The 10,130-nt window shown below is 57.0% G+C and overlaps 1 protein-coding gene across 1 annotated transcript in view; it reads right to left on the bottom strand.

Moving 5' to 3' along the window:
- Positions 1 to 9,653, bottom strand: part of PLXNB3 (plexin B3) — a 70,041-nt gene extending 60,388 nt beyond the window's left edge. Inside the window, exons 1-3 of the mRNA XM_018572609.1 lie at positions 8,602 to 9,653; positions 6,239 to 6,418; positions 2,095 to 2,220 (exon numbers count right to left, since the gene is read on the bottom strand). Coding sequence (XP_018428111.1) covers positions 2,095 to 2,220; positions 6,239 to 6,418; positions 8,602 to 9,648 — 1,353 coding nt within the window. The 5' untranslated portion in view covers positions 9,649 to 9,653. The remainder of the gene's footprint in view (positions 1 to 2,094; positions 2,221 to 6,238; positions 6,419 to 8,601) is intronic.
- Between the last annotated feature and the right edge of the window lie 477 nt (positions 9,654 to 10,130).

The following is a 10,130-nucleotide window of genomic DNA, read 5'->3' as shown; positions in this document are numbered from 1 at the left end:
GGGGGGGAGGGGGTCACGTCTTCATGAAATATGTATTCAGCCTCACGCATGATGTCTCCAGGGAAGGGGCCGCTCACTGGCAGACAGACAGGAACTTCAATGTGCAAATCAAGCCGTGTGCATTGTATGTCACATCACGTGACCGCAGCTTCCCAAACGTTGGGGGAACACTAGTGTGCGCCGCTCCCACCCGATGAAGGTTGTGCTGCGTTCCCTCTTCTGCTCACATTCCGGACATTGTACAGACACGCAGATGCCCCGGCACGCCGTCCTCAATCCCGCGCTGCGTGCGGCGCAGTCACTGGAGGGTTCTAGATTCCCGTAAAAAGGTCGCCTGACCTAACTGGGCCAAATTAGTCTTTCCCAATCTGATCTGAGCACTTCCTACAGCCTGCTGAAGAGAACCAGTCACGACGGGGCTGTTATGCAATAGAGAGTTATGCACCCTCAGGAGCTGGGAGGCAGCACGTGCGGTCAGCCTCGGCAGCCGAGCGTCAGATTTTGGGTGACCTCTAACGTTTCATTTCCGTGCCGGCGGGTTCACTTAATTATAATCATTTTCCCGCATGATTGCCACTTTGCGCGCTCTCTCTCAGGCCTCGGGGAGCCCTAACCGCAGAACCCGCCACCAGACGTACAATTACCGTCCCGCCCGGCAATTTACACATTACGCGCAGGTGAAGATCAGAGACCTCAGGCGCGCACGCGCACGGGATAAGTACCAGGCGCGGCGCGGAGGCCCGATATATCATTTTCCTCTAACCCGAGCAGTAAGCCGGATGCATATTTGTGGCGTGCGAGGACACCGCGGCGGTGCTAAGCCTTCCGCCACCAGATATAATGAGGTGGTCTAGCCGGTTCCGCCGTGAGAGCGTCACGTGTGCTACCGAACACGTCCCTTTAACCCTTTCGCTGCCAGCGACCAGCAGCGGCGGCCGCGAGCACACAGGTGGATGCACGTCGGGAACAATGCGGCTGCAGACCGGCCATGTACATATATACCGCGGCCGGTCCGCAAGTGGTTAATACTGCTTCAGCCGCATTATAGGCCTGTTATTTACCTGCAGGGGCGTCACGTGGGAGGTTGCGGCCCGCACCTGGGGTGACACCATTGGAGGGGGGGACTGAAAAGTCATTTTGGTGTCACCCCCTTCTAAAAAGTCGGGCGCTCGGTCAGAGCCGTAGCGAGCTCTTTTTGCGCCCGAGTCAAGAACAGAAAATTGTGCCCCACCCCCCAATAGAGGTGTGCGGTATGCGACATCATGTGCCCCGCCTCCAGGATGGCGGCACGCATGCGCCTCTCCCCATACAGGTGGGAGAGAGCAGCGGGGATCCGAGGAGACGGTGGAGCCTGTGCCGCTCCTCTTCTCCCAGCCAAGCCGCGGCTGTGTTGGCCGCATGGCACCCCTGTTGCCAATGGCGCCCTGTGCTCGCCATGGCAACAGGGGCAAGGGGGAGCAGCCAGGCCGGCCACGGCTGTGCCCCCTCTCAGCTGCACTCGCCCCATGATAGCTACAGCCCTGCACTCGGTCATGGACTCAGAGCCCGACACTGTCAGGAGAGCACCACCAAGATGGCCGCCGGCAGGCGTCAATTAGATGAACGCACATGCGCATTGACGTGTCCACTAGATGTCCTCAGTCTGATGGTCGGCATCATTCAACGCCCTTCCTCTGAGCCCAGGTTGTCCTGGACCCGCCCCCAGACTGGACAGTGAAAGGAGAAGAAGCACGGTGATTAGCTCATCTCTCTGTCACTGTGCTCTCTCCTCCTATCAGCATTCTTCTTGTCTGCCGCCGCCTCCTCTCACAATCCAGAGGTTTCCCATGCAGTACTTTTCTGCCACTAGATGTCCTCAGTCTGATGGTCGGCATCACTCAACGCCCTTCCTCTGAGCCCAGGTTGTCCTGGGTCCGCCCTCCAGCCTGTGACTGGACATTGAATGGAGAAGCAGCATAGTGATGCGCCCATCTCTCGGTCACTCTGCTCTCTCCTCCTCTTAGGTTGCTTATTGTCAGCGTATTGTCTTTTCTATCTGGCTGCAGGTGGCGACTAAACACCCCACAAAGGTTCCCATTGGTCATGTCCTCTTACCTGAGACTCCGTCATTACATACAAGTTCTTCTTATCTCCATCCAGTATGAGGTCAGGACTGACCGGAGATCCAGGAGCCAGAGTCAGCGTGCTGTAGTTCTGTCCGCTTCCAGAGGACACGAATACCTACAAATGAGACATACAGGGGTGAAACTACAAATCCCATCATGCAACTGTCTCCGGGAGTCATGCCTGCGGCTGTGAGAATCTTGCCATGCCTCCTGGGATTTGCAGTTCCACCCACAGCTGGGGGGGCCGGAGTTTGCCCGCCCCCGCCCTATAGTATCCCCCTCCGCTCCTCCCCCTGGAAGCTATATAAAAGGTTATGTAGGGAGTAAATACACATACCACAGGAGAGGCGCCGCACCTTAAACTGCTCCTCTGCCAGGAGGAGCTGAGCCCACACAGCCCTCTCCTCATGTATCACACCATCTTGTCTTGAATTGTATTGTGATTGTAACATCTTCCTTGTATTGTACAGCGCCGCGCACACTGTTGGCGTCTATAAATCCTGTATAATAATAATAAGGGGAGGGGCAGAGGAGCTAGGCCAGCATAGAGAATTAGAAGCTCACAGAAGAGGGCTATGACAATAGGGGAGGGGGCAGTTGTAGGAAATTTACTATTCCTGGAGAAGTATGAGGAGGGAGGGGCTGGCTATGGCACGCAAGGAGGGAGGGGCTGGCTATGGCACGCAAGCAGGGAGGGGCTGGCTATGGCATGCAAGGAGGGAGGGGGCTATGGCATGCAAGGAGGGAGGGGCTGGCTATGGCATGCAAGGAGGGAGGGGGCTATGGCATGCAAGGAGGGAGGGGCTGGCTATGGCATGCAAGGAGGGAGGGGGCTATGGCATGCAAGGAGGGAGGGGCTGGCTATGGCATGCAAGGAGGGAGGGGGCTATGGCATGCAAGGAGGGAGGGGCTGGCTATGGCATGCAAGGAGGGAGGGGGCTATGGCATGCAAGGAGGGAGGGGCTGGCTATGGCATGCAAGGAGGGAGGGGGCTATGGCATGCAAGGAGGGAGGGGCTGGCTATGGCATGCAAGGAGGGAGGGGGCTATGGCATGCAAGGAGGGAGGGGCTGGCTATGGCATGCAAGGAGGGAGGGGGCTATGGCATGCAAGGAGGGAGGGGCTGGCTATGGCATGCAAGGAGGGAGGGGGCTATGGCATGCAAGGAGGGAGGGGCTGGCTATGGCATGCAAGGAGGGAGGGGGCTATGGCATGCAAGGAGGGAGGGGCTGGCTATGGCATGCAAGGAGGGAGGGGGCTATGGCATGCAAGGAGGGAGGGGCTGGCTATGGCATGCAAGGAGGGAGGGGGCTATGGCATGCAAGGAGGGAGGGGCTGGCTATGGCATGCAAGGAGGGAGGGGGCTATGGCATGCAAGGAGGGAGGGGCTGGCTATGGCATGCAAGGAGGGAGGGGGCTATGGCATGCAAGGAGGGAGGGGCTGGCTATGGCATGCAAGGAGGGAGGGGGCTATGGCATGCAAGGAGGGAGGGGCTGGCTATGGCATGCAAGGAGGGAGGGGGCTATGGCATGCAAGGAGGGAGGGGCTGGCTATGGCATGCAAGGAGGGAGGGGGCTATGGCATGCAAGGAGGGAGGGGCTGGCTATGGCATGCAAGGAGGGAGGGGGCTATGGCATGCAAGGAGGGAGGGGCTGGCTATGGCATGCAAGGAGGGAGGGGGCTATGGCATGCAAGGAGGGAGGGGCTGGCTATGGCATGCAAGGAGGGAGGGGGCTATGGCATGCAAGGAGGGAGGGGCTGGCTATGGCATGCAAGGAGGGAGGGGGCTATGGCATGCAAGGAGGGAGGGGCTGGCTATGGCATGCAAGGAGGGAGGGGGCTATGGCATGCAAGGAGGGAGGGGCTGGCTATGGCATGCAAGGAGGGAGGGGGCTATGGCATGCAAGGAGGGAGGGGCTGGCTATGGCATGCAAGGAGGGAGGGGGCTATGGCATGCAAGGAGGGAGGGGCTGGCTATGGCATGCAAGGAGGGAGGGGGCTATGGCATGCAAGGAGGGAGGGGCTGGCTATGGCATGCAAGGAGGGAGGGGGCTATGGCATGCAAGGAGGGAGGGGCTGGCTATGGCATGCAAGGAGGGAGGGGGCTATGGCATGCAAGGAGGGAGGGGCTGGCTATGGCATGCAAGGAGGGAGGGGGCTATGGCATGCAAGGAGGGAGGGGCTGGCTATGGCATGCAAGGAGGGAGGGGGCTATGGCATGCAAGGAGGGAGGGGCTGGCTATGGCATGCAAGGAGGGAGGGGGCTATGGCATGCAAGGAGGGAGGGGCTGGCTATGGCATGCAAGGAGGGAGGGGGCTATGGCATGCAAGGAGGGAGGGGCTGGCTATGGCATGCAAGGAGGGAGGGGGCTATGGCATGCAAGGAGGGAGGGGCTGGCTATGGCATGCAAGGAGGGAGGGGGCTATGGCATGCAAGGAGGGAGGGGCTGGCTATGGCATGCAAGGAGGGAGGGGGCTATGGCATGCAAGGAGGGAGGGGCTGGCTATGGCATGCAAGGAGGGAGGGGGCTATGGCATGCAAGGAGGGAGGGGCTGGCTATGGCATGCAAGGAGGGAGGGGGCTATGGCATGCAAGGAGGGAGGGGCTGGCTATGGCATGCAAGGAGGGAGGGGGCTATGGCATGCAAGGAGGGAGGGGCTGGCTATGGCATGCAAGGAGGGAGGGGGCTATGGCATGCAAGGAGGGAGGGGCTGGCTATGGCATGCAAGGAGGGAGGGGGCTATGGCATGCAAGGAGGGAGGGGCTGGCTATGGCATGCAAGGAGGGAGGGGGCTATGGCATGCAAGGAGGGAGGGGCTGGCTATGGCATGCAAGGAGGGAGGGGGCTATGGCATGCAAGGAGGGAGGGTTATACAGAAATCTTCCAGCGTATGGCCTGCTTTGGTTGTCACTAGAACAAGTGTCCCCATTGCGTGATCTCACCTCTATATCTGTTCCAGTGACAACTCAAAATGTGAGGACACATCAATAAAAACCCGACAAGGGTTCTAGCCCCGCCCTAGTACATTAGAAGCTACACAAAGATACGTTTTGGTTTTAGATACACTTCAGGTCATCGTAGAGTTGAAGAAGAAGATCACCTTATGGACGTGTCCTCCGGAATCCCCCAGAAAGACGACGGTGTCGGAGCCCACAGCGAGCGCGGCTACTGCCGTCAGGCTGGCCTCGTACGGGAGAAGAGGGGACGCACTGACAGGAACTCGGCTGGCTATTGGGCTGGGGGTGTGATCACCTCCACATGGGAAGTTCTGCGGCGAATCCTGGCAAGAGAAAACACAAATGTAATCAGCGGCGGCGGCAGTTCTGACACAATGGGTCCCAATTACCCGAAGCAATCCCGTTATTGGCTGTCACAGTGATCACATGATCGGGAGCCCGTCCCATTGGCCACCGGTGACTGTGCCGTCACAGTGCTGGGGGGAGCATGACTGAGCCCACTCCTAGCACAAAACTAGAGGTAGCAATGGTCTGGTTTGCTTCAAGACACCGTTGGGTGACTCAGGTCTCGTTCACACCTAGGCGTATTGCATATGCGCGTCTGTCACGCGGTTTTTTACCGCGATTCGCGGTAAAAAAGTTGCGCGACCGTCGCGCGTTTCCGAAGGCTACTTGGCTGTATCCCAATGGAAAAGCGCAACAAAACGGCCCAAAGTAGTACCTGGACCTTTTCAGGCGGGGGCCGTTTTGTAGCGCTGCTATGGCAATGCAAGGAGGGAGGGGGCTATGGCATGCAAGGAGGGAGGGGGCTATGGCATGCAAGGAGGGAGGGGCTGGCTATGGCATGCAAGGAGGGAGGGGCTGGCTATGGCAATGCAAGGAGGGAGGGGCTGGCTATGGCATGCAAGGAGGGAGGGGGCTATGGCATGCAAGGAGGGAGGGTTATACAGAAATCTTCCAGCGTATGGCCTGCTTTGGTTGTCACTAGAACAAGTGTCCCCATTGCGTGATCTCACCTCTATATCTGTTCCAGTGACAACTCAAAATGTGAGGACACATCAATAAAAACCCGACAAGGGTTCTAGCCCCGCCCTAGTACATTAGAAGCTACACAAAGATACGTTTTGGTTTTAGATACACTTCAGGTCATCGTAGAGTTGAAGAAGAAGATCACCTTATGGACGTGTCCTCCGGAATCCCCCAGAAAGACGACGGTGTCGGAGCCCACAGCGAGCGCGGCTACTGCCGTCAGGCTGGCCTCGTACGGGAGAAGAGGGGACGCACTGACAGGAACTCGGCTGGCTATTGGGCTGGGGGTGTGATCACCTCCACATGGGAAGTTCTGCGGCGAATCCTGGCAAGAGAAAACACAAATGTAATCAGCGGCGGCGGCAGTTCTGACACAATGGGTCCCAATTACCCGAAGCAATCCCGTTATTGGCTGTCACAGTGATCACATGATCGGGAGCCCGTCCCATTGGCCACCGGTGACTGTGCCGTCACAGTGCTGGGGGGAGCATGACTGAGCCCACTCCTAGCACAAAACTAGAGGTAGCAATGGTCTGGTTTGCTTCAAGACACCGTTGGGTGACTCAGGTCTCGTTCACACCTAGGCGTATTGCATATGCGCGTCTGTCACGCGGTTTTTTACCGCGATTCGCGGTAAAAAAGTTGCGCGACCGTCGCGCGTTTCCGAAGGCTACTTGGCTGTATCCCAATGGAAAAGCGCAACAAAACGGCCCAAAGTAGTACCTGGACCTTTTCAGGCGGGGGCCGTTTTGTAGCGCGTTAGGGACGGGCGGAAATACACCAAGGTGGGAACGAGACCCATCGAATACAATGGGATTTATATTTTTGAGCGTTTTGTAGAGCGTTCGTCGAGCGTAGAACGCGCTACAAAACGTTCAGGTGTGAACGAGGGCTTAGGCCAAAGCCCACCCACCTACATCTTACAGAGACCCCGTCACCAGACCCTTCACTTCAACAACAACCTCCTCATGTGGAATGTGTGGAGACGTGTTATTTACCTGGAAAAAGGTTTCCTTGTGTAAACATCTAAAAGTCTAGAGACTGCCGCCATCTTGGATGTGATGTCAGCAGACTCAGAGCTCCCCCTTTGCTCCTCCCCCCCCAGCAGCTACATAAAAGGTTATTTAGTTAGAAGAGGGGAGGGGGCAGAGGAGCTTGGCCAGCACAGAGAATTAAATCCTCCTCGAAGAGGAGATAATCTATCTATCTCACAGACAGTAATTAGACAATCCCAGAAGAGGAGAGGGCAATGACGTACAAGGAGGGGACTACGCTAGGGAATTCACTTCCTAACCTAGTCACATTTTCTAGCAAGTTTAGAGGCACATTGCAAGCCAATAAAAAGGTTAAAAGGAGAAGTACGGGGTTAAGGCTTTTCCCCATAGTTCTCCTCAGGGTGACACAAACTAGCGTCCTCCTCCCGTCACCCTAAGCTCAGTATATAGGGAGCTACAGCTCGCGGTATACTGAGACCGCCGCAGCCGGAGCGGATCCCGACATTACTGCCCAGCTGCGTGACTGACAGCTGGCTCTGCCTATCTAGAGCCGGAGCCAGCTGTGACCGCCCCCTCCCCCGTCCGTTCCGCCAGTCAGCGAGCCGTGAGTGACAGTCACCTCTCTCTGCAGGGACAGGATTGAGAAGTGAGCGAGCGCCGGTATGTGTTCCCGATCTACTGAGCCGACCTGTGACAGTCTCATCGTCGCGCGTCAGCTCGAACCAGGGCTGTAGCTACCATGGGGCCAGTGAGGCACTAGCCTCAGGCGCAGCCGAGAGGGGGGCGTAGATAGGGCCAGCCTGGTTGCACCCCCCTCACCCCTTCCCCCCCCCACCACCACACACACACTATTAGACATGTGCAAAGACTAAATGAACGGAAACTAAAAACGTTTTCATTCGTTTCGTCAAATTAAAAAAACGTTATGCTATTTGGTGCCGCCATCGTGGAGGCGGGGCCCATGACGTCACATGACACCGTGCGTGGCATAGGGTGACATAACACGTTTATTGGGGGGGGGGCACAATTTTCTGTCCTTCCCTCGGGCACAAACGGAGCTAGCTACGGCTCTGGCTCGAACTATGAGGGTGAGTGACAATCACCCCCCTCGTAGTTCTCCTTTAAATACGCGATCTTTTAGGTCTCGTTCACACCTAGGCGTATTGCATATGCGCGTCTGTCGCGCGTTTTTTACTGCGAATCGCGAAGGCTACTTGGCTGTATCCCAATGGAAACGCGCAACAAAACGGCCCAAAGTAGTACCTGGACCTTTTCAGGCGGGGGCCGTTTTGTAGCGCGTTAGGGACGGGCGGAAATACGCCGAGGTGGGAACGAGACCATTGAATACAATGGGATTTAGATGTTTGAGCGTTTTGTAGAGCGTTCGCCGAGCGTAGAACGCGCTAAAAAACTTTCAGGTGTGAACGAGGGCTTAGCTGCAATTTGACATATTTTGGGGGTTTTATTTGCATTCACATCGGTGAGATTTTAGGATTCCGCCGCAGACACATACCTCAGGGAGGGTACCGCATTTAGAATTCACGCCGTACTCGATTCCCGCCTCTTCCTGCATGCTCGCCCCTCTGCCGTTTTTGGTGTAGCACAGGACGCGGGCGGCCGTCATCCTCTCTTCTACGTCTTCCATCCCGTAGGAGCACAACGCCGTCCGGCTGCTGGGATTTGGACTGGAACCTTGGCTGGCGGCGAAGACCACAAAGAGTTGCCGGTTCCGGACCTCGAGGTGGGCGGCCTGCGCCAGGTTGTAGCCTCCCCGGCACACCAGAGGCACTTCCACGTAGGAGTAGAGGTGGAGGTCCTGGCCGCACACGCTGCCGAGGTAGGTTTTGTACTCCATCTGCGATTTGGACCCGCGGCGGTAGAACAGGAAGTAGACGTGTCCTCGGTTGGAGAAAACGCTTATGAACATATTGTTGTAATCCGAAAAGTCTCCCACCACCAACTTGCCCAGACCCTCGTTGGAGAAGACCGACGGCTTCTCTAGCTGCCTTATGGTGATCGGCGGTATTCCACTGGAGAGCCTGGCGGTCAAACCGCGACCCACAAACAGGTAATCGTGGCCCTGCGACGTCCTCTCGACTATTCCCACAGTGGTGACTTTGGGGTCGTTGGCGGCCACAAACTGGTTGTCACCGGGGTCTATGGTTTGGTAAATGATGTTGGAGATGTTGGCCAAACTCCTCTTTTCGCAGATGCCCTGAAACACGTGACCGCACGTCAGCAACTCCCCGCTGTGAATGTTGACGGTCAGCAGCTTGTTGGTGTTTTGGGTGGGGGCGGCCTGGGGGCAGTCTCTGTTCTCCTTGAAGGGGAGGCAATCCGGGAAATCAAAGACGGGACCGGTGGAGTCCTCGGCCAGAAGCTGGAGGTCCGGGGAGAGCTGGAAGATCCAGTTGACGGCCCCGACGTAGATCGAGCCCGAGCCGGGGTCGTACGCCATGTGGTTGAAGGTGACATTGGGCCGGAGGAAATGATGATTGGAGGACAAAACGGAGGAAGGCAAGCAGAGAAAAAGCAGCAGGGCCCGAGCCAGACCCAACATAACGATCAGCTACAAGGGGGAGAGAGAGAAATGGATCATTTTATATCTCAGCCGACACAACATCCTCCAAACAGCAGAGGGCAACCTTCCTGGCGACGCATCATTTCCACTGCACAGGCTCCTCCCCCTTCAGTCTATCATGAATGCAGCCGCTAGACTCATCCACCTAACCAACCGCTCACTGTCTGCAACCTCCCTCTGCCGATCCCTGCACTGGCTTCCACCCCCCGCCCCCCTCTGCCGATCCCTGCACTAGCTTCCAATCGCCCAAAGGATAAAATTCTAAATATTAAAAGGAGAACTATGAGGTGAGTGAAAAATCAGTCAGCCTCATTGTTCGAGCCGACAAATGACAATGAAACTGTCACAGGTCGGCTCAATAGATCGGGAAGTGAGCGAACACATACCGTCGCTCGCTCACTTATCGATCCTGTCCCTGCAGAGAGCCGTGACTGTCACTCACGGCTCCCCGCAGGGATCCC

This window comes from Nanorana parkeri, unplaced genomic scaffold (assembly GCF_000935625.1).
Source record: "Nanorana parkeri isolate BGI_ZX_2015 unplaced genomic scaffold, ASM93562v1 scaffold2085, whole genome shotgun sequence".
In the NCBI taxonomy this organism is placed as follows: domain Eukaryota; kingdom Metazoa; phylum Chordata; class Amphibia; order Anura; family Dicroglossidae; genus Nanorana; species Nanorana parkeri.
The sequence above is the reverse complement of the archived record's forward strand: the minus strand, read 5'-3'. Positions and strand labels throughout refer to the sequence as shown.